The sequence below is a fragment of the Maniola hyperantus genome, chromosome 16 (assembly GCF_902806685.2).
Source record: "Maniola hyperantus chromosome 16, iAphHyp1.2, whole genome shotgun sequence".
In the NCBI taxonomy this organism is placed as follows: Eukaryota; Metazoa; Arthropoda; class Insecta; order Lepidoptera; family Nymphalidae; genus Maniola; species Maniola hyperantus.
Window position 1 is genome coordinate 6,798,953 of NC_048551.1, and position 24,982 is coordinate 6,823,934.

The 24,982-nt window shown below is 35.0% G+C and overlaps 1 protein-coding gene across 5 annotated transcripts in view; it reads right to left on the bottom strand.

The window, feature by feature from the left end:
• Hers (Histone gene-specific Epigenetic Repressor in late S phase) overlaps nucleotides 1–24,982 on the bottom strand; it is a 230,555-nt gene that overhangs the window by 49,005 nt on the left and 156,568 nt on the right. For 2 of the 5 annotated variants that reach the window (XM_069503895.1, XM_034976731.2), the window contains exons 2-3: nucleotides 17,656–18,127; nucleotides 8,425–8,478 (exon numbers count right to left, since the gene is read on the bottom strand). The exons of 2 other annotated variants lie outside the window; for them this stretch is intronic. In XM_069503895.1, coding sequence (XP_069359996.1) covers nucleotides 8,425–8,478; nucleotides 17,656–17,863 — 262 coding nt within the window. In that variant the 5' untranslated portion in view covers nucleotides 17,864–18,127. The remainder of the gene's footprint in view (nucleotides 1–8,424; nucleotides 8,479–17,655; nucleotides 18,128–24,982) is intronic. One more of the 5 variants, XM_069503893.1, reaches the window with a different exon arrangement.

The window sequence follows — 24,982 nt, forward strand, 5'->3', positions numbered from 1 at the left end:
CGTTGCACTATTTTGTCGTAGGTACCTACTCCTAGCACAAGTTATACGCTTAGTTGAAGGGGAAAGGAGAATATTAGTCATGACGTGGCTAAAAAAATGTTTTTCAAATATAAGCAAGTGTTACCTAACTACAAAAAATCTAAGTGTTTATTCTTTATAAAATACCCAACCAAATAAGTACATTATAGCTAGATCGATAGCCTCAAAGATTGACACCTTGAACTAGATTTCTTGAATTATCTTATATTTCGCTATTATATTATAGAACACATGAATAATAATGGGACCTATTATAGGTACAACTTTTTTGCATTTAATGTATGCAAATCTTTCATTGCTAACTAGCTTTAATAATACAATAAGTAGTAATAAAATATATGCAGTGGCAGAACCACAAGATAAGTTTATTTGATAGAAGCAATAGGTTATCAGAAAAATAATGTGGTTAGGAAACTTTACCCCAGACTTTACTAAAACCTCAAATTGCCTTCAATGTGTATTTAAAACGTTTAAGAGCTTTGAGAATTTAGAAAATGATAAAAGTTTTCCGACCTAAATTCCAATATCCGACCGCCATTAAAAGTGGTTCACTTCACTTCGTTTGTTCTTCCGCTATCGCAATCTGCTGGCATGACAGTGAGCGTCTCATACGTCAAATTCGCCCAAAGATGGCTATAAAAAGTTTTATGAATTCAGAGTTCGCGTTGAAGTGCCAAATCCCTGACGAGCGAGGAATTTTAAACAACGCCGAGCTGCGTTATTGATAGGTGTTGTCGGGCTTTGTGTTTATGTTTAAACTGCCCGCGGTATCGAGCAAGGACATACACAAAATTCGGACTTTTGTTGACGAAACAATACGAAACGGATGTTTTTCCGCAGAAATAATAAAGTTTGTCCGGGTGCATTGCAAAATGTCTAGAAGAAGTCCTGAGCCGTCATAACATTTATTTTGTTAACTAGTTAACATTTATTTTCCGATGTACATAGATACCAAAATTAGTCTAAAATTAAATTGCATAATGTTAAAATTTATGTTTCGATGTAATTAATGTACGGTATCAAAATTACTTTAAAATAATCTTTCCTATTATGTACCTACTTTAACACAAACCTACACGGAAATGCAATCGCTTTTACGTCCGTCTTTAGTATACCGGCGGGTATTATAGCCAAACTAATAACCACATCATACTCTAAACAATAGCTTTGATGTATGAAGTTAACCGATAACCGTGAAAGGTCGACCAACACTGCAAATAATAATAAGTAACAATATTTCACGTCATATCTCTGATCCCTTTCTCATCGCTTCTCGTAAGCGTTACCAAAACAACAGGCAGCATTTATGATTGTACCTATATGTATGTAGAAGCAAGCAAGCGATTTAGTAGAACTAATTGTAGATGGCCCCCAGTGGTACAATAAAGCGTACTGTTTACAACCCAGCAATAAGTTCACACGTTGTAAACGCGGCGCCCTTTGATTTATTAAGTATAAGTTTATTATGAACAAGTTACGTGCTTTTGACCGCTTGGTACGTCTTTCGTCGCTTGTTGAGTTAATACAACAAAGACTCGATACATTTTTATTAGGTCACGCAACTGTGTTGAACTCTTATGTATAATACCCACGGCAGAAATTAATAAAAATCAATCTACCTGTAGGTAATCTGTCGATAAGTTACTTCGCAACAATGTTATTTAACAAAAATACCATACAATTTTCGACATTTAAATAACAACGTTGCTAACGCCGGAATTCATAGTCAAGATAAGGGCTTCTTTAGAGGACGATGCAAACGACATTTTGTGTCATATTCAACCACTGACATAGGATCGCAGGTATTCAGCCTTTATGCAATTATGAATTCCAGTGTTAGTCCTAACATATCGTCAGATTACAGATAGGATTAATTTAATTTCGGCTGTAGATAAATAAGCCCTCAATAATCTGTAGCACGTCAAAAATAAAACGAGTATCACTGGGCTCGTATTATTTGTAACATTCTATTATTAGCTCGGCGCTAAAAATAGCACGTCCTCTAAACGGTTAGCGTTTACAACCGCTACAAACATTTCAGAAGTCTGTCTTCTTAGGTAGTCAAACGGTTCATGAAAAAATTTTACTTAAATATTTAAGTAATTTGCCAAAAAGTAACAATGATTGCAGAGTAGTTAGGTATCTAATGGAACTTAAAGTTTTTTAAGTTTTATGTTCAATTCCTGAAAAAAAAATCGCCCGCTTATCATTACCAGTACTAATGAATTTTGGCATTCTACATTTATGTATGAAGCTTAAAATATACCTTTGTTATTTTGGCTGCTATGGTTTAGAATGTTTGCTCAACTTTTTGTATGAACGTTATGTTTCAGAGTTTAGAACAAAAGTTGGTGCACCTAATAGTTGCCGATGTGTTTTTACTTTTTACAAAAGACTTTTTGTGACTGTTTGTATGGACAATACCGAAAATACTATGTGCTGATGTGCATTATTCTAATTAAAATTTTATAAAAATGTAATTATAGGTGTAAAATGTACAAAATTAATCATTTGAGATACCTACTTAAGATAAATAAATATTATCAAACATTTTAGAGATAACTTACGGGCGTAAAGTTTCTTCCAAGACATGAGAACAAAATATTTAGACACATTCACAGAATATCTCTCAAAAAGGTGATAGGTAGATTGTTTACAAATCACAGGCTATAATATAGATAATAGCGCGCACTATAGGATGGAGGGACAGCATTATATTAATATTATGGATTAATAAAATGTCAACGGTTACCCGACATGTTTTAAAATTAATTAACACTGTCTTAAAGACTTTTAATTCTATAATATTACTTGAAAACACATTTGTTTCCCTACGCTACTGAAAACCATTTCGATGAAGCGCAACATGTGAACGCGTGCGCAAGGAGGTGTCAAAGTAAGAGTGACAAATTACTATCATCACAAAAATTACTGCGCATATCATAGATATCAAACCAATGATAAACACGAGGCCGCGCCGGCGCGGCGCTGCGGCGCAGCTTTTCGCGAGGTCTACGCAACCTTCGCAAAAATTAGCACGATTTACATAACTTAAACAGTATTTACTTTATATCGACCGCGGATATTGATAATGATAATGTGCGCAAAGATAAAACGGTCCGTGAGATCATAGACTACGTAATGAGGAAGAGAACTGAGAAGCCGAATCACGGAAGCTTACAACTTGTCATATTGTTGAACCTAGCATTTATTTACGAGTCGACAGACAATCCATTGTGATGGTCAGTTAAACTGATGATTTATATCTAACAGCCGTCTCAGAGTCATTTAATCGTTACTTAAGTTTAGTTAAAACGAGACAGAGCTATATCTCTCACATAAATCTGTCTCGTTTTAACTCTATCTTAAGGAACGATTGGCGACTCTGAGTACCTACGGCTGTAAGTTGTAAATGGTGATATTATAATATGGAGTTGAACAATTTATGTTTAACTATTATATTGTATTTTGTTTTGGTTTGTTCCAGTTACTTTGACCTAAAAGCCTGTGAAATTATAAATTAGTTCATATAGGTACCTACGACCCAAACTCAAACGAGGCCAATTTTTGAATGTAAGTAGGTAGGTATATAAATCCATGCGATAAGATACCGCATCATTCTTATTAAGAGTAGATATCCGTTCTGTTTTCGGTAGTTATCGATAAAACTCCTACATATAGTTAATAATATTTACTAGATTTTACCCACGACTTCGTTTGGGTTTACGTACTGAACTGAAGTTACGTAAGAAACTGTGCAGTACCTAAAAAAGGTATAACTATCTATGAAAGATAACTAACTAACTATCAGCGAATATTTTTTTAAATATCTGATGATTAGGAGATCTATCTAAACTCACCACTCTTTATAATATAAAGTTTAGATAACAATCACTACCCATATTATAAATGCGAAAGTGTGTTTGTTTGTTCCTTCGATTGAAGAACAAACCAACAAACAAACAAACTCACTTACGTCGATCGACGTGATTTTTTGCATTGATATACATAGTTAAAGATCTGGAGAGTGACTACTTTTTATCCCGGAAAATCAAAGAATACCTACGGGTTTTAAAAACTAAACCACGCGGCCGAAGTCGCGGGCATCAGCTAGTCTTTCATAAAAATAAACATAGGTATATATGAATATTAAAATATCCTTGACTTGTTATATTATGACGTCCTACAAGAACAACTCAATTTCCAAGCACATCAAAAATTAAAAGACACGACAGTAACACGTTGAAATGATCAAAGAAACACCAACGCGTATTACTCATTCGGGCTAATAACAAAAAGGTGTGGGCGTCAATTAGTCCGACCGAAACCTTCCCCGAGGTGGCCGCCCACTACCTTGCACTATTCGATACTATTACCATCATCGATATTACCATAATATATACCATTCATACCGAACATGCCAAAGTGCTCTACAAAAATAATGTTTGTACTCTTAGTAAAAATAAAATGAATGCAATAAATCCCGTTAAATAAATCTTTGACATGAAATATTTCCGAATACGAAAAACAACAAAAATCCAATACATAGTTAAACAACCTAATGAATGTTTAAATTAAAATATTTTTGTGATAATTTGCATGTTAAAACAAATAACAAGTTATGTAACGAACAGACAAAGGTATTTATGGAAAGCTTTGACCTTATTGAATAGTGGGAAAGCTAACGGTGCTTCGGGTCCGATAAAGGACTCTACAATCGGGTTGAAAGTACGGTTTCCAAATAATGGGTAGAGGTCGGAACTTTCCGTCGCGTCGGCTGTATCAGCTTACGGCTGAATGATAAAACGTCGCTTGATGATTAGGCTTTTACAACAAAGTTCAAAAAGTTGCCTCCAAGAAAACTGTGCACAGAAATTTCTTTTATAATCTAGACTAGAAGGCCAGATTTTTCGAAATTCCTACGGAAACGAAGCTGCGGGTAGTCGCTAGTAATAAAATATAAACATTCTATTCAGAAGTCCAACACATGGAATTTGAACCAAGGATATTTCAGATTTAAGTTCAACCCCTATTTCTTTGAGCTATTGGTTTTATTTTTTCAATGATAGGAAGAGACATCAATTACTTATTAATGACATTAAACGTTCGAAGGATAATTTTATCTGTATACGTCTTAAGAACATAAGTATTACATAACCTGTAGAGTATGTACCTATGTTTACTTGTTGTTAAATTCCACTTCCAAATATTTAATATTATAATAAAAGAGAAAAAACTTTATTATCTGAACATTTAATAAAAAGTACATAAAAGTCGGCCTTTGAGCAAAACTTGAAAGCGAACGAGAGAGGAATTGTTGAGCTGCGACATCGAAAATTCAGGAAAGTCTGTTGGCAAAGTGCCGCGAGCGCCGTTAGACATCAGTCAGAACAAAATCAATTTGGTGACAGATATTTGAAAGGTTTGTCCCGATTTAACATTTACCTGGTAACCCTAGTCGAGAGTCGAGTGGAGTGACTAAATTTAATTGCCGCCAAGATCCGAAGTCGAGCAATTAGTAAGCGGGATTATTTGGACCACTTTAATAGCATTAAGGTGCTGTTCCACTTAGCACTGACACGCTACGCACGTGTTTTCACTTTGTTTACCATAAAAATAAAGGTGACGAACAAACAGACTAGTCATGAAGACTTGATAAGGTCATTGGCTCAAGCTTGGCTTTGCTTCAGAGCATAGTGAGAATTTTCTATAATTGACGTGTTAGTTAACAGTTAGAGCGATCACGCACTCATCCGATCCGAATCCATGAAAATACGGATAAAAAATATATTCATAAGCTACCATACAAATAGTTGTATGACTACTTCGAAACGTATTTTCATGGACTCATATCGGATGAGTGCGTAACCGCCCTTTGGGCAATAATTGACATAACCGTGCAATGACTTCTATCTATATGACTTTTATATACATATGTATAAGTCATTGTACCGTGGAAGGTACGTACGTATCCTGAGTAATGAACCTATCATAGGTACAGCTAAAATGTGCTGCATGTTCGTGCACAGTTTGCACAGCAGTGGAACGGCACCTTTATTAATACAAGGCTCCTAACTGACTGATTAAGATAACTTATATGTAACTTGATACATCATTTGGAGGTCGACTTACCTAATGCTCATGTGTTATTTGAAAGGCACCTTAATATGATTAGTTCAATTTAAATTAAGATAAATTATATAGATATACAATCATATAATTATGAACATTACAAAATACGTATTATTGATTTATTTACTGTTTACGGGATTAGAAAGATAGTTCTCTTTTAAGGGTACCGTACCTCAAAAGGAAAAAGGTACCATTATAAGATTACTTTATTGTCTGTTTGTCTGTCCTTCTGTCGTGTCTGTCAAGAAAACCTATAGGGAACTTCCTGTTGACCTAGAATATTGAAATTTGGCAAGCACTACCTGCTTATAGCACAAGTAAATGAAAAAATCCGAAAGCCGTGAATTTGTGGTCACATCACAAAAAATATATAAATTCAAAATTGTTTCATGAACAAATAATTTGCACTTATCTATTTCCAATTTTAAAAGTAAGATAAGTTTACCAAGTGGAGTATCATGTAAAAGGGCTTTACTTGTACATTCTAAAACAGATTTTTATTTATTTTTATGCCTAATAGTTTTTGATTTATCATGCGAAATTTCGGAAAAAATACCCGAGTAGGTACGGAACCCTCGGTGCGCGAGTCTGACTCGCACTTTTTAAAAATTACATATGTTAAAATCAAAGAGTTAAAGAGACTTAAATCCACGCGGACAAAGTCGCGGGCATCACTAGTAGATATATCTTTTACGATTGCTTGAAAATAATAACACATAAATGCTGGCCTGGTTGGTTGCCCGTTGGCATACTCCACCCGCATAAATATTGTAGCACAAATGTAAATAGGTACATAACCAGAAAAAAGTTCCCACACTTTAAACCCGCCTGTTCATTATAAGGGTGAAATGTTTATTAGTTGTTTTTGTGTGTACTGGGTACTGGGTATACTCGTGAATAATGTACTATGGGGGTACAGGAGGGGGGGGGGGGGGGGGGGGGGGCGCGGGCAGCGGGACGGAACGACCTCGTGACCCACTCCTATCCACTTGATTACTGAACTGGATTCAATTGGACAAAGACTGAAAACACGGTTAATATGATTATATTCGTTCCCACTCGGCGATTCTTTTTTAAAGCGGGAATGTTTTTTTACGTACTATTTGGGCACATTGGGTGCACAAATTTTTTTCAATAACTAGGAAGGAAGGTTGTATTTGCATTACTTGCCCTAAGGAACTTAATGACAAAATTGCGTGAAAGCAATCGGCTAGGCCATAGATTATCTACTATATTACTAGGGCTAGGCTTTCATTTGCCCACAAGATGGTGTAGTGTATCTATTATAATACAATATTAAATTACAATAAATAATTTATTTATTATTTATTATTTATTATTGCATTGATAAATAATATTATAACTGTAGATTTGATTTGAAATGAGCAACTGCCGATTTTCTTGTTGCCTCTTCAAAAGTCAAAAGTCAAATAATTTATACAAAATAGGTAATAAATTACACTTTTTGATGGTCGGTTGTTGGATTTGTAAGATATAGTGGTGATAATTATTATGGGAATTTAAAACTAAAGCTACGAGGGTTCCAAACGCGTCTTAGGCTGAGATCTATAGAGCGTACCTACTTTGACTTTGCTCAGACTTAAGACACTGTTAAAAAGAGACAGATTTATGCCAGCTATAAAACGCTGCTTTTTGCCTTGCTTTGCTTGCTTTTTTATCAGTGTCTTAAGGCTGAGCAAAGTCAAAGTGCGCTCTATAGATTTCAGCCTAAGAAGAGCCCACAACAAACTCAGCTTCAGCACCACAAACTTCTCAATAGAATCTGTAGTCCGGAACCGACGCGGTGGGTGGTAGAGTCACAGACGTACCATGAGACACTATAGTAAAGTTGTCCTACATGAAATAAATAAATTTTATTTTTTTGGTTTTCAACGCATCTTACTGGAAAAGTGTGCTGACGACGGCGATAAATTACTACTTAATTCGAAATTTATTTAGAAGAAGTATTTCTAAAAATCTCATAACATCGTCAGGTTATTTGCACATTCCGGGTTAACTTTTTAGTGCATAAAGCCACGTCCAACTAAAGTAATTTGCCTCGTTTGCTGTAATCGAACATTTTTCTACGGAAAGATGTCAACACTGAGGCTGTACAATGAAACAAAAATGTAGTCGACATTAAATGGTTGGTGTTGACGCGGCTTTAGGAAATTGTAAAAGCTATAGCATATCCCTCAAAAAAGAAAGAAAGGGATCCTTTCTTGGGAAACTTTTTAAGTGCCATTGACTTACCATAAGATGGCATGGGAAGCATAGGATCATATAAGCTGCATATCGCCGGCTTACCTGCAACAAAAAATAGCTTGTCAAACTAAATATTTACAAAGTACCAACGTATCAAACGATGAATAAATTTGAAACTTAAATTTGAGAGAATCTATTTGCATAATAAACTTGGCAATGTGATAAACAATTGCGCATTATGCATTCAGGCTCAAAGAAGCGCAGACACAAGACTGTCTTGTCTGTCTGTATTGTAGCTTCAAGGTAGCTGTTCCTAGACAAAGTAGTTCACTTTCAACACTTCTCCGGCGCGTCGCGTCTCGCAGATAACAATTTTAATCTGAATATATTATAAAAGGAAAAGGTGACTGACTGACTGATATATCAACTCTAATACTCAAACTACTCGACGGATCGGGCTGAAGTTTGGCATGCAGATAGCTATTATGACGTAGGCATCCGCTAAGAAAGGATTTTTGAAAATTCCACACCTAAGGAGTTAGTCTACGCGGACGAAGTCGCGAGCATAAGCTAGTTTTTATTAATACCTACTTAATATGTCATTGTGGCGGAATTTCGCGCAAAGAATTATATTTACAGTTGAGAAAGTAATATAAGTATTTCAGAAAGTAATAGTTTTAATCGTAATTAATTTGTAGATTGTTTTAAATTAACTATGTTAGGTTAGGTAGTAAGTATAGTCTTTGATCTACGACCTACGTCAACTCTTACGTAATACTACTGGTAGCTAGGTAGAGGTACATAGTATACTTATACTACTACATGTATGTTTTTTATTCAAACAAAACGTTGAAAATATTCAAGAGAATCAGATAGGTACTTACCTACTTAGACATTTTTGAAACACCGAACTACAAAAGTATTACCTATCATCATATAACGTATTTTTTGACTAGGTAGGCAGTTGTTTTATGTTTTAACTTTTGATATTTACATTTTACATAATAAAAAATCTGTCAAAAAAATCAATTTTATGAATATTTTAGTTGCGCGATTGTAAATCAATTTGCACGGTTTACTGTCTCAAAATCTTACAAAGTACCCTTCAAAGTACCCTATCTAGTTGGAACCAGCGACTTTGTCCGCGTGTATCGGAATAAAAAGTATTATAAAGTCTCTTAGGATACAAGTTATCTCTTGTGCTAGTGCTAAATACTAAAAGTGCTAAATTTCCTCAAAATCGATGTAGTTGCTGAGCCGTGATAAAGTAAGAGACCGACAAGATAAGTACTAAATAGACAAACAGACAGGCAGATACACTTTCGCATTTATAATTTTGGTATGGATGTTGTTATTTTGGCCAGTAGGTATACCTAGTACGCGACAGGTCGAGATGCCCCGCACACCCGTAAAACCCCCGCACTAACCTGTGCGGGATGGCGCGGGTGACGTGCGGATGTTTGGGGCGTCCCTCCGCCTTATACCGATTGCCATCTCGACCTGTCGTGTACTATAGGTACGTAGGTCTACTTAGATATTTTGCCTCATAAAATGTAACCTAGGGACTTACATATATTTTTTGTAACTGAAATAATAATTTTAAAGTCGTTCATAAGTAGATTATTGTAATTAATCATGCATTTAATAAACAGTAAACATATCAATTAGCAGAAATTTCGAGAACATCGCAAAGAAACACGACGTTGAATACCGGGAAACGTCTGGAAGCAAGTTCCAGTCGATGGGGTAGAACATTCCGTGGATACCGTACAAGTGTACCGTACGTGTACGCACTTTTTAATATACACTCTCGGAAAATAAAAATAGAGTCTGTATTTAATCGACAAGGTTAGTGGAAGTAAAGAGACAATAATAGACAATTAATGTTAGCGAGAAAAGCTTTATGACTGGACAAAGTAGTACTTACGGGTAAAATATTTATTTTCTTTACAAATTACGTTTAAATTTTAAATTTTAGAGGATATGTTAAAACATAAATTATTGTGAAAAACTAGAAGCAGCTATAACTAGAGTAATAAATTGACGAAATATATTATAGGTAAGTGTGATAAAATAAGAGTCAAAAATAACGCCGTGCCTTGGTAGTGGGTCCATCAACGACCACAAATAAAGCTTGTAATGCATAAGTAACTCGGGTAGATAGATTACTTACCTACTACAAAATTAGTTGAAGCCATATTTATACTGAGCATTTATGCAACATAACGGGAATATTGAAACGTCTCTTAAAACTTAAGATCATTTAGTGACTGGTGATCAGTATTATATTATTACAGCAAATGATAATTGTACAATGGGTAGGTAGGTACCTACAATGCCTCGCTGCAGTGGTCTCCGCTCGATGAGGTTTTAGTTTTAATTTTATTTATATTCGTTTTAATTTAATGTTGTTGTTTTTAGGGTTCCGTACCTCAAAAGGAAAAACGGAACCCTTATAGGATCACTTTATTGTCTGTCTGTCCGTCTGTCAAGAAACCTACAGGATACTTCCCGTTGACCTAGAATCGTGAAATTTGGCAGGTAGGTACATCTTATAGCTGACATTTGGGGAAAAATCTGAAAACCGTGAATTTAGGGTTAGATCACACAAAAAAAAAGTGTGGTCACGAACTTATAATTAGTATTTTCAACTTTCGAAGTGAGATAACTATATCAAGTGGGGTATCATATGAAAGGTTTTCATCTGTACATTCAAAAACAGATTTTTATTTATTTTTATGCATCATAGTTTTTGAATTATCGTGCAAAATGTCGAAAAAATACGCCTGTAGTACGGAACCCTCATTGCGCGAGCCTGACTCGCACTTGGTCGGTTTTTTTACTTTTAAATGAAAAATTAAATTAAGAAGCTTGTAAGAAGAATATAGTAAATATATAATGCTTATAAAAAACAGATGCGAAAAAAAGGAAATTTTAATTTGACCTTGTGTTGCATATAAGTACTGAATTGTTAATAATTGAGTAGGTAATTAGGTGTACTAAATACAAAAGATAAAATCATTATCATATGTACGCAAATCGGCAGCTTAGTGTTCTATTTTGAAAAAAACAATAATATTCGCTTTCTTATCTCCTTTGATACGAGATACGCCGTTATCGCGAACACAATTTCCTCTTATCAGCATATTTTTATGTTATAATACCTAATCGTGATTTGAATAAGCAATTTCTTCAAATAAAAGTGGATTTTAGGTGGATATTTATATGCGTACTTACATTAGAAATGATGGAAACCAAAGTGTTGTTATTTTTAAGGAAGTTTGTAAGTAAATATTTATGTATAGTTAGAATCTAATGTGTAAATAGGTTGAAAGAAAAAACTTTTTAAAGTAAAAGCTTTTTTAATGTAATTAAGTAGCAAAAAGGGTAAAAGGACTAAAACTTTCTCTTGAAAACAAAATAGGTGTATAAGTTCAAACATGACTAGACTATCCTATCATATTTGCCATTAGGGAGTTCCAGCGTGCCCACCTTCCATCACCATCATCAAGCTCTTTTCGCTGTATTTTTTGAAAGGTGCTCATAAAAACAAAGCAAATGAGTCCATTCCAAACTCCAAATTGACTCTCAGAAAGAAATCACAAAGAATTCCGTGTACCTACCTCCTTTTACTATCATCAGAGACACTCAATGATCATGGTATACCAATCATTGATTGCCAAAACTACACTTGTCTGCAAAATTTCAATTGGATTGGATTTTTAATTGGACAATTGGAAGAAGATGAGTGACAGAGACAATTCTCTACAACACGCCGAAATCTCATTCTAAAGGTCCATGTACAATATTTCTTGCCGGCTACTGTGTACAGTAGTAGCAGATCGGAAGATACTAGTACTATAATACTATAAAGGTAGATAGATTACGCACCTCCTCCTCACGTAAAAGATTAATGGCACGAAAGGGCGTAGAATAAACCTCTTTTGTTTGGGGGTGAAAATATATCGACTAGTAAGAGTAATAGATTGTTCTCGTGGCACCGGCTCATAATATTTAACCTGATGTGAAAGGTCTATCCATTACCCCAGCTATATTATATTAAATGCTTGGCCTGCCATATAAAATATATTTGGAGGCAGCTAAATTCACCGAAGCGTGACCTAAGAATTGAATAAAGTCATAAACTTGTTCCATTTCCTACATAAAACTTAATAACCTAACTTAATACATAATAAAATTTACTGAGAGAAATCTATTATTTTTGTGAATTTTGTGCCTCTAGTTTATTTGTTTAGTAAGTAGGTAGTAGGTACCTACCTACTTTTTTTAAGTTCTACCTATAGCACAGAATATACAATAGTACTAACGTATACCTATAGTCCGTGACAGGCCGAGATGGCAATCGGGGTATGTGCCGAGGGGACGCCCTGCACACCCACACATCACCCGCGCTCGTCCACACCGGGTTATCGTGGGGGTGCGCTGAGCGTTCCTTCCCCGATTGCCACCTCGACCTGTCGCGTACTCTATAAACGTATTTTTACTTTTTGATACGTATTCGAAATCTTCGTTTTTATACCTACTGCTTTAAATCAAGGGTTAACAAAGTTTTAAGGGATAATTTTAAAATTATGTTTACACTAACTGGTTAATTAAAGACTAAAAATGATTAGGTATAGTCCGTTTTTCCTTATCTTGGAGAAAAGGTAAACAAGAAGCTTCCCGCTGAAATGCGTAACAGGTATACGCGGTCCATACGACCTTGTTATCGCGAACTAACAGTGAAATCATGAGACGAGTGAAAAATCTAACTCCGGAAGGTCTAAAATCCCGAATATTTCTGCGATTTGTTTATCTTTTAAGCAAAATAAGGAAAAATAAAGTATATCTAGGAATTTAATCCTATAAGGAAAACCAGCCATCCAAAAGTGAGCTATATTTAACCAATATTACACCACGTACTTGTGCATGCGTCACAGGACAGCCCTGATGACTCATCGGATCTTGTTATCGGAACAGGAAAACGGGATTGGGTTTATCGTGAATTTAAACATACAGTTAAATTTTAACGATTTTTCCTCGATTTAAGAACGTACTTAGTATCTATATCGTAGAGACAGAAAGTAGTGAGTTGAAGTGTTTTCCGCGACATAAAAGCTGGATAGAGACAAAGCGTGACGTCAAACGCGCGAACGGACGTCATAGGTTCCATTGAACGCCAATTCGGTATTTGACAACTAGTCAAATCAGTAACTTTTTATCAAATGTCAAAACGCGCACTTAAATAGTATGCGAGCTACTATGAAATATTGAAATGTGACGTCACAATCATTTGACGTGCTTTTTTTAGTAAAATGGTTATTACACTTAAAACTAACAAAGGGCGTGGATTTTACATATTTTGGAAGACCCTCAATTTAATACTCTCTGAGTAATAATTTGTTTTGGCACAGGCAAATACCCAATTGAACGCTTGCATGATTTGTCGTAGACTTGGGATTTAGGAACCACAAGGAATCGTATGAAACATTGTTAAACTAAAAGGCGAGCACTACCTTGTATTCTCTTGCCGTGTCGGATGCAGTGTGACAACATTCATACAGTTCCTTGCGTCACAACATTGCGTTGGACACGATGCCGCCGAGCGTTGTGTTTGAACAAGACTTTAACTGTCGCTTAGTAAGTCTGTATCACGTCATCAGTCCGTGGCCCTAATCTAATCCAACAGAAATCTCTTGTTACTGATAAGTTATCCTGCGAACACATTATTTCATATACAATTTGTTAAATAGTATAAATGTCCAAACAATAATTCTGTGCTAAATATCTACAAAAAATCAAAGTTTGTCTAGCCAAACTAATATTTATACAGCCGCCATATTGAATTATTTTCGAAAAAACTGTAGCCAGTGTCAACAAGTATGATGTATCCAAATCTCTTCAGGCATTTAGAATTAGCACCCATATTATAAATGCGAAAGTGTCTTTGTTTGTTGGTTTGTCCTTCAATCACGGCGCAACGGATCGACGCGAGTTTTCGCATGGATAGGTACTAGGTAAAATAGCTGGAAAGACATAGGTTACTTTAGTCCCGGGAAATCAGAGTTCCCACGGGATTTTTAAGAACCTAAATCTACGCGTATGAAGTCACGGGCATCAGCTACAGCTAGTGGTAGAATAAAGAAACTCAAATACATAAAAAGTAAAAGCCGTTAAAACATTACACTCCATATTTGAGAAGTCGTGTAATAGATCATTGAGATCTGCTTCGGCACCTCCAACTTACGAAATTATAACAGCTTCTATAACACCCCTGAGCAAATAAATCAAATGCTATCGTGAAATTTCTCAAACACCCGTACATTGCTCAACATTATCTAACTGAATTAGGTCCCTACCGAAATTACTGTCATATTTAATGTTGGGCTATTGCATTAATATTGCTGGCAGACAGCTTGTAGAGGTTTGGGCATACAACGCGCGACTAAAAAGGTACATCGGAGCTCTTGAAGTTGTTGGTGATACTCATATTCTTACTTGCAACCTTATATTATTATTTATTACCTTAAAGTTCCTTAAAACCGTAAGAGTCATCGCAATCAGACGGAGTGCAACGCACACCGACGGGGCTGAGGCGCGGCGTCTTCCCTAACAACTTTACTTTGACATTACAAAGTGTGGCTGATCGCGGCTACGTGGCCCGCATCGTGCGAACTCCGTATTTTGTTTTCAGTATACCAATTAAGAACAACGTGCTGAGTAAAAGAGTTTAGGTAGTTATGAAAAAAGTGGACTTAACTCCACTTCGTCCGTATGCGTTGGTCTTAAGCGTCGATGTTCTTAAGCCACAAACGAAGTGTTAATTATTTCGGACTGCGGAACTCAAGTGTAGTATTATTTAATACAACTTCCTGTATATCAAATCTTAGTGCTCATTTACTACATAAAATGATTATCATCAAGGAAACTCAACAAACTTTGAATTTCATTGATGTTTTTCTTTTGATGTTGGCATTGGTTTGGTTATCTACGCATTCTCAAAGAAAACATTTCATAAACCGAGGTCGTGTTTAGTCCACTATATCATTGTAAATATACCTAAACGATCAGATAAAAAATTCGTCACGAAAGTTGAAAATGCGTAGTGATCTCTATATAATAAGAGGAGAAACGGACTGACCAGCATAATATCAACGTAGAGCTGAAACAGTTGCATCTAGTACCCGTTCCAGGTTAGCCCGCTTCCATCTTAGACTAACCACCAGGAGGTGAGATTGAAGTCAAGGGTTAACTTGTATCTGAATAAAAATGATAAATTAAATAAAAATTTACAGATGCGTATATTTTGCAGTACTAAAAATGCGCATACTGCATTTCTTGGGATCTTGCCGCTGCAAGACCAAAATCCGTCAGGACATGCAAATAATAAATTCCTATAAACATATTATAATCTGATGCGTCTTATTCCACCGTTTTCAATTTTTATGACACCTAGTTAGTTTAACTTTAAGGTAAAGGTCAATCTTAAGTCAAGGACGTTAGGTATTCTCATTTAACACGCTACAAATCAACTGGACTAGACCTAGACATAATAATAAGAGCGATATTGACGTTGTATTAACTCCGGATTTGTTCGCGGATCTACGCGAGGTCGACAACACTTCAAACAAACAGAATTACTGTTTGTCTAAGAAATCCTGTTTAGTATTACCGTTATGTTAAAAAAATAGCTGCGAGGCAGTACCCAAGTGTGGTGGTAATCTTATCTGATACATTCAAATGAAAGAGGAACTAGTCAAGTCTCTTACTATGTATTTATAGATTGGATCTTTAAAATATTATTAACTTAGTGGATCACGAGCGAATCAGCAGGGTGTGAAGACTACAGCAACACTAGATCTATCTATCATGAAACGACTTGTCTATCAACGCACAGCCTAAACCTCTGGGGTTTTAAATTTTGAAAGTACTTAGGATCATTTTATGACGTAGGCACCCAGGACACAGGAGTTTAAAATAATATGGGATGAAGGTTTGTATGAATGTCAACAATTTTTCAAGTTATATAATATCTATGAAAAATTGGCATTTGAGCTTTCGGCAAAAATAAAGAAGTAGGTAGGTACGTGTCAAAAATTCCACTCGAACGGAGCCTGGCGGTTTAGCTATAGGTAAAGTGACGACTACAAAAGTACCTTAGTAGTTAAATGCAAGTTGCAACGAGTGTTTCTTATTGTTTTGGTTTGTACATTACAAGAGCTTTACAAGAATATTTTTGTCTTCAAGATACCAGTATAACTATGAAAATAATAATATGTAAGATAAGATCAAAGTAGAGAATTAAGGAATTAGCCTTAGCGAGATTTATAATTAACTAGATGATGCCCGCGACTTCGTCCGCGTGGATCTAGGTTTTTGAAAATCCCGTGGGAACTCTTTAATTTTCCGGGATAAAAGTAAAAAAAGTAGCCTATGTCCTTCCCCGGGGTGCAAGCTATCTCTGTACCAAGTTACGAAAAGCTAACAGACAGACAGACAGACACACTTTCACATTTATAATATTAGTATGGATAAGTAATTTCATTTGTTTAACAAAAGGTTTTAAATTGTTTAATATTCTCGTTAATGTCGCAACGCGAATGATTCACAAACAACTACTTTCAACGCGCTTATCTAAACTATTTTGTTTACCAATTACAAAAACTAATTAAGTACTTAAATATTAATTTATTACGAATAATTCCATGCAACTATATAGGATTAGTTCCATTTGTTACTAACAGCAAATAATTCATGAAACTATAGAATACTATAGACGATAGATGATGCCAGCCACGTAGATTTCTAAAAAGAAGCTACACCCATCTCTTGGATACTAACTATCTCTGTAAAAAATAGATAATGCTCGCGACTTCTTCAATGTAGATTTAGGTTCTATAAAAATACCGTGGAAACTTTTTGGTTTTGGTTTTAAAAACGTATTCGTTCATGACAGATAGACAGACATTTCACGTTTATAATTTTATAGTATGGATAAAAAGACACCTTTAGGTACACGTAAAATAAACTTAATATTGTTAATCTAAAATCTCACAACCTTTCAAAACACCATTTTAGAGCTATTTGCTTTAAGCCCACATTTGGCTGGTATGAACTATAATAGGTATAGGGAACTTAATAATATGTATATGATATATTATGACCTACACCAACAAGCAGTGAGTACGTAATTAATAGGAATAGAAAATGTTTGCTCTAACAAGTTAGTTGAATGTTAATCTGGGGTGCGATTTCTATTTGTAAGTGCACGATACTCACCGACGTTGGAGTAGTAATCGTGAAGCGTATACAAGGGATAATCACCTAGTTTGAACAAATAGGCGGAGAGGAGCACCGCGTCGTGCCTGGGCTCCATTTGCTCGGGATGCTGTGCGGCCGGCCTCATCAGTGAGTTTATTGAAAAATCTGTAGTCCCTTGCGAAGCGCACCACCCGTTCACGCTGCACAGCTTACACTCCTCTTTCATTGTTCCAATGTAAATATAAATATACTAAATCCGTATTTTTTTTGTACTCGGTTTGTACTGGGCACTGGTAAATCACATATAAAAATATCCGTATGCTCACACGCACATCACAGAAGATATCACAGCAGTGTTCGGCGGCGCCTGCAGTCCGTTGCGATCTTACGTCAGACACACTAAGGTCACACTTTAATCCCTAAAGGCACTATATTTGTGTTTACCGAATGCAAACTGCCTCACTTAGAACACAAGAACACATCCAATTAGCTGAAATATCAAGGGTGAAGGTTAATTAGATTTACAGTTGAAGTTATTAAGGTCACATAAGTTTGATTTTACAATCTCGTTTGTAAGGTTCGTTTGTGACATTTGTTAAATTCGAAATTTTTTAATAACGTTACGTTACGTTAGGAGACCGATCTTTATTACCTATCTACAAATTGACCTTTAACACACAAATGGCATGTCACGACGTGAACTGAATCCATAATAATTCGTTCTTGTAATAGATTGCATCATGCATACGCCGGCAAATATGATTTTTAGATTAAAATAGCTATTTCACAATCGCACGAAATAATAAGATATGGACTATGAACTGGCAACATGTCCTATCTCAAAATTTTCACGATTTCACTTATATATATCAATATATCGTAGTTGTCTAGCTTGGGCCAAAATATTGAAAATCACGTAAAACTACCGAGGCTTCACCTACACTGCTAGGCGTGTACAATCACCATTTAGCTGAAGGAAATAACAGTTGTTTCCGTATCCAGAAGGAACAAAGTTACTATATTCCTTCATTCTATATCACAACTCATATTATAAATGCTAAAGTGTGATTGTTTGTTTTTGTTGGTTTGTCCTTCAACAACGTCACAACGGAGCAACGGATCGACTTGATTTTTTGCATGGGTATAGTTAAAGACTTGGAGATTTGACATAGGTTATTTTTTCCCCCCCGGAAAATCAAAGAGTTCCCACGGGATTTCTAAAAACCTAAATCCACGCGACTTCATTCGCGTGGATTTAGGTAGACGCGCGTAGGTACCAGTGTCCAGTGGCCAGTTCACAGTTCACAGTCGATATGCTTATGAGTTATTAGATTCTAAATGTGACCGTAAACTTTAATCGTAGGTAATAGCTCGGTGTAGTGTCAGGGCGCTGCATTGCGGCTCTCGCGAACCAAAGGGTGTAATGACGTTGTGCTACTTGCGTTTCGAGTTACCAATGCTCTATTGTTTCCTTTGAAAATAACTACAAAGTAAAGGAAAAAGATGGCAGTCAGAGGGGACTGCCGACAGAAGTCAAAACTTAAAACTGAAATAACCTTTCTTTTTAAGGCTTTTGTTTTAAAATTTTCAAAATTGTAGTATCAACTATCAATACATTAAAAAAAACGAAAAAAAACGGACCGAATTGAGAACCGCCTCCTTTTTGGAAGTCGGAATAAAATTTCATAATTTGCAAATTATAATTATTAATATACCTATATACAAAATTATAATTATTAGTATAGGTTTTATATATATCGGCATTGCGAGCATTATTGGCATTAGCATGTCGGTGACGCGACCTTGAAGTTTTTCCTAAAATCGCCCATTGCGCCTAAAGTTTTCACTTCAAAAACGAATGTCATCAACTGAAGTTGAAATATAGAACTTGTTATAAAACTTGATTCAAATAATTGTAACTCAGAGGCATCATTACAGGTAACTAAGTATTAAAGACCAGAAAAACCTTAATAAATTTAAACACATTTTTTTTTATTTAGCTTTCCCAATACTTTTTTGTACCTATCTGTATCGACAGTACACCACATGGTGTGTCATGTATAATTTGTCACAATAACAAATTGTTTGATCAATTCAATATCCGCTTTAAAAGGTGAACTCTTTTTTGTTAACTCTCTAATAAACAGAGCGAAAAAACTGTATAATCCATTTTCAAACCGCTGCCACTCAAATGGGGACAAAAACAACATGAATCATTGATATAGTTGATCGCGTTGAAATATACTAGAATCGTAAATTTCCTTTTTAAGTTCACACTATTTATAACTAGGTAGGCATAACTCACAATGTTATCTATCATTGGAAATTCTTGCTGGTATAAAGGACAAACTCTCAGCTTTAATTGAATAAACATTAACTTCCGTCTAATTTAAGATTTAGTTAGAAATACTTATTTTATTAAGACTAAGAAAAAAAAACGAAACAACTTTTATTGTAATTTAACAAAGTAGGTAGGTTCCTTAGTAAGTAGAAGATACCATCTTTTGCTTATTAAAAACTACAATTAATTATGCAAAGTACCTATTTAAGATAATCAAGTAGGCACCTAAATATGAAAAGCTTACTCTTATATACCTAGGTGTGAAGGATAATAACAATTTAATTTAAATTTGCTGTTCTAACTTTCCTGTATAAGTAATTACCTACTTAATTACGCATGTTTGTTTAAAAAGTTTAATATGTACAGATCCGTATCGCAGGTTGTTTGTTGGATGTGATTGCTCAAAAAATCATATTTCCTAGCGAGTGTTCATGTGCGCCGAACGTCGCAATATGCAATAACCTTGAATTGACACATAAACACGTGTCACGTGTATGTACCGCAGGAAACATGTTGGATCGCTGCATGGAAAATCATATTTCATTATCTATATATAAAAGAAAAAGCTGATTGACTGATCTATCAATGTGCAGCTCAAACCATCGGCATCGGATGGATCGGATTGAAATTTGGCATACAGATAGCTATTATGATGTACCCATCAGCTAAGAAAGGATTTGCTATAAACGTATTTTGCATACGAGTTTTCAGGCCGGCGGGCGCGGTCGTCAGAAAGTTCAAGAAGTAAAAGTTTTCTCCAATAAATGCAATCTCAAGATACCTTCAACGATAAATAACGGTCCAATTTTGAAACTAACAAAAAATCTCGAGATGGTTGTAGAACCGACCAGCAAAAATCCGTTGGTCATAAAGGTGTTCTACAATTCCTTTTACACTAAACCTTCCGTAACACTTCCCAAATTAAAAAAAGGCATTAATAATAGGTGTAGCCGCACGTGCGATCAAAGGCAGGCAGCTGCTATGACAGCTGGTGACGACGGAAGAGCGGTCCCCTCCTCGGCAAGTCGGGGTGGAGCCGTCTACCTGCCCCGCAACTTGACTCGACCGAGACTAATTCAACATTATAAAACACGCATCAGTATTCAATGAGCGGAACATAAATAAAGGTTTCGTAATTAATCAGATCCTTAATTATCCCTAGTATAGAAAGAACAATACGATAAATCAAGATAAATTCAAGCGGACCGTGCAAAATGATCCTAATACATATTCATTCGTAGTCGGCGTGACCGAGCACTGGACAGTGGACAGGTCCCAAACTCGCGATTTGATGTATCTACAAGAATTAGGTCTCTACGGTATAACAAATATTTATCAGCGAGTGATACACACAGGTTCATTTTTAACATTCTGCCCGGGTATGTTAGCTAATGTTTAGATGAATGCAATTATTTGGCAACGACTTTTGGCAGACACCCAGTAATAGAACGAGTGGAAAATATGGTGTAGCAGTAAATAAGCAATAGGTTTTCTCAAATAGGAAAAAGTTTCGGCAAGCACTTGTAATTAATTTTAAATGTTCTTGAGTTATAGCGCTGTCCGGTTACGGTCTTCTAAAATAAATAACTTCAAAATCCTTTGGCAAATAACGCTGGCGTGCGCCCAGTTGCTTTTATCAACATTTAATTATATCATAATTGGTATTATGTTATTGTTTCCTTCCTTGAATATAGAGTCAATGAGTTGCATAATTACATTCGATTAGTTCTATTCAAACATGGCAAAGCAGATGTTATCAATCGTTTATAAGGGCAGTGGCTCCCTTCAATATAGCTGGCGGTCGAAGTTGGCTGTAACCCAATTTAACGGATTCCTCCAAGACTAGACTGGATCGGAATAGCAGCCGATAGTGAATAATAATGGCGTTAGGATGGACTGTTTCATAACTATTAGAATATGCATTTGTTGGACATTGATACCTGTATAACTATCTCGTTTAACAAGTATCACGACATTAATGTTCTTTAATATCGTCCGATTTAAAGCAACTTATTCCAGAAAGATTTCTTTAAACCAGATTTTGCCAGCGAACACAATCATATCATTTAGGTACACCGTACACACATACCGCGTAATATAATAAGCGCAAAATAAGTGTGGAATTAACAGATTCTACCAATGATGATAATTTATACATGCTATGTACCTAGAAGATATGTAGAAGAAGTAGATACTTTACATACGTATATATAAAGTGAAGACTTAAAACAACGACACTTGAGTCACATATTTGTAGAGCGTTACCTACTCTTGTAAGTTTTGTATCTTCTATCCCACTCATCACCGAGCACGAACTTTATAAGTACGCTTTGTAATGAGAACGTAAGTTACATGTCTATGGTATAATTTCATTGGATGTATCAAACTGCAGTTGAATAATTACTGTGACATAATTGAGACTATGCATAAATAAAACATCAAAGGCTAAATGTATGAGAATCGCCTTATCGCAGTTTTAATTTATCAGTATCGATAACCATATCGCATTGCCTGACATAATGCGTACTTTCTTTGCGATAAACAGTTGTTAAATAGTTTTTGTATTTTGATGTAAGATATTTTTCATTAACCTAGAAATAATGATTAAGCTGGCGACAACAGCAAATCTCACAACGCTCTTGGACGTAAAAATCACTGTAGCGCAAAAAGTTCAATCCCAGCACATAAATAAATTTTATTTCTTTTGCAACATTGACTTATTGAATAAAAATTATAAGTAACAAGCTATATAATATATCACACCTCGATTAAAATAGTAAGAGGCGCATGTATTGGCTATAGGTTCAGTCAACGAAAGCATGACATATTCAAAATCCTTTGATCTTTTATCGTTTTGTATTTTGTGTCTTTTTTCGTGTACCTTTATTTGTATTTAAATTTATTATTAATCATCTAGAGTTAGTTTAAGTGACACTGCCGTTCTAATAAGATATAAAAAAAATAAAAAAAAATGATATGGTTGCACAAGAATCACAAATTGTTTACATAAGCGAAGCTTGCGTAAAGTCCACTTAACTTCTCGCTAGCTCTAAGCTTAGCTTTAAGTTCACTTACGTTTAATCATGCGAAATATATATATAATTACTCTAACATACAAATAAGTAAGTAGGTAGTTAATCGAACGTTCATAATTAATTTGGCTCAAATTGTTTAAGATGTTATTGAAACTGAAGTTGTGGAAGTAGTAGGTATTAGAAAGCTTGTAAGATTAGGATGAATAGTTAAATAACGCAAGCTATTAAGAAACACATAAATCAAAGACGAACAATGCGATTTATGTCGACCTACAAACGTCGAGCGTGAAGTAGAAAGGAGTGGTGAAAAAAGCCACGATCTTGACCAAGTAACGGACCAACAATTGGTCTAATTCTAATAACTTATTATTAAGTATATTTGCGATATCTGATACTCGTATTTCTTTGTGCGTAAGTATTATCTATTAGCTGATGCCCGCCGTGATTTTGTCCTCGTGAATTTAGGTTTTTAATCCCGTAGGAACTCTGATTTTCAAGATAAAAATGTCTTTCTAGGGATGCAAGCTATCTGTGTACATGTCAAAATAGCATGGATGGAGAGGATGGACCGTGAAAAGAGACAGACACACTTTCAAATTTATAATATTAACTGTATGAGTTTGAGCTGAACTAAATTATAAAAGTATAAAAATAAACAAACGATCAAGCAAATTTCACTCGTCATACGATTTGTCTTGTAGACACGTACAATGCCACTAGTTTTAACTGCAACAGGGAATACAAAGGAGAACTTCGTTAAAAGTAATTAGAAAGTGACTAATACAAATGTAACAATTTTATCATACTATTTTATAGTTTTAGTATTGTAATAGTTATGTTTTGTTTATAGGTATGCTTCTATTACCAACTATGCTAATTAAATATTAGAACAATCAAACTCAGTACAGCATAATATTCAGAGAGGTAGTGTTATGTCAATATTAAATTCGTTAATTTGTTTATTACCAGTTTATGGACAAAATAAATAAGCTACCTCGAATTTGGTTATTAATTCAACGCTTAAATGTAATTACGGGAACATCACTTAGCTGAAACACGATGTAAAGTGTCGAAGTGAGCAAATATTAATGAAAATAATTGCCGGCCACCTGTAGCACTGAATATCAATCAAAGCGACCTAAATAATAATAAATCATGATTTGACAGAATTATAGTTACGAGTAGTTGGTTGATTGTTATTTCTTGCTAGCAAACAGTTAAACACTTAATCGGTGTAAGTGATATTGTTGGAACAGTGTAAATATCTGCGATAGAGTTATCGCGGAGGGCCGGAGGGCTAGAGAAAGTGCCTTTCACTCGGCCTGCCTACCACGCGCTATATACCGCTAATTTAAACAATCATTTTATGCGGAAAATAGAACCTAGGACATTATTGGATTTATATTTTCTTCTCACTTTATTCGGAATACAATTCAACATTTAGTTTTAGTGTAATTAATTTATTTTTAACATTGAAACAGTTGAACAGTTTATTTGTTAACATTGAAACCTCTGGTCTATTTTTAAGTGCAATGTCAAAAGTAATCAGGGGATATCTAAGTCATTACTTATCACAATTTCTATTAAAAAGTTCAAGATATTGGACTTGTTACAATAAAGTTGTTCAAAGACAAACTTTCTGAACCTGTGGTTATGTTTATGTAAATTAAGGTAAACAAAAGATTAACCAAAAGGTAAAAGCGGTTATGTTATAGTAAGCAAAGTTTAAGAACTACAAAGGCAAAAGTTTAAATGCAACCTGAATGTGTCTTGAATTAAGTAGGTACAATTCTACATATTTTCGTTAATTTCTAAATTAAGTAGGTATGTATTACACACAACGTTAAACAAAAATATTCTGCTGTGTACCCACCTAATAATAGTTTGAGCACGATTTATTTAGATATATTAAATGTTAGTAGCACTTTCAAGTTTGCAAAATTTCTTATAATAAATATTGTACTTTTAA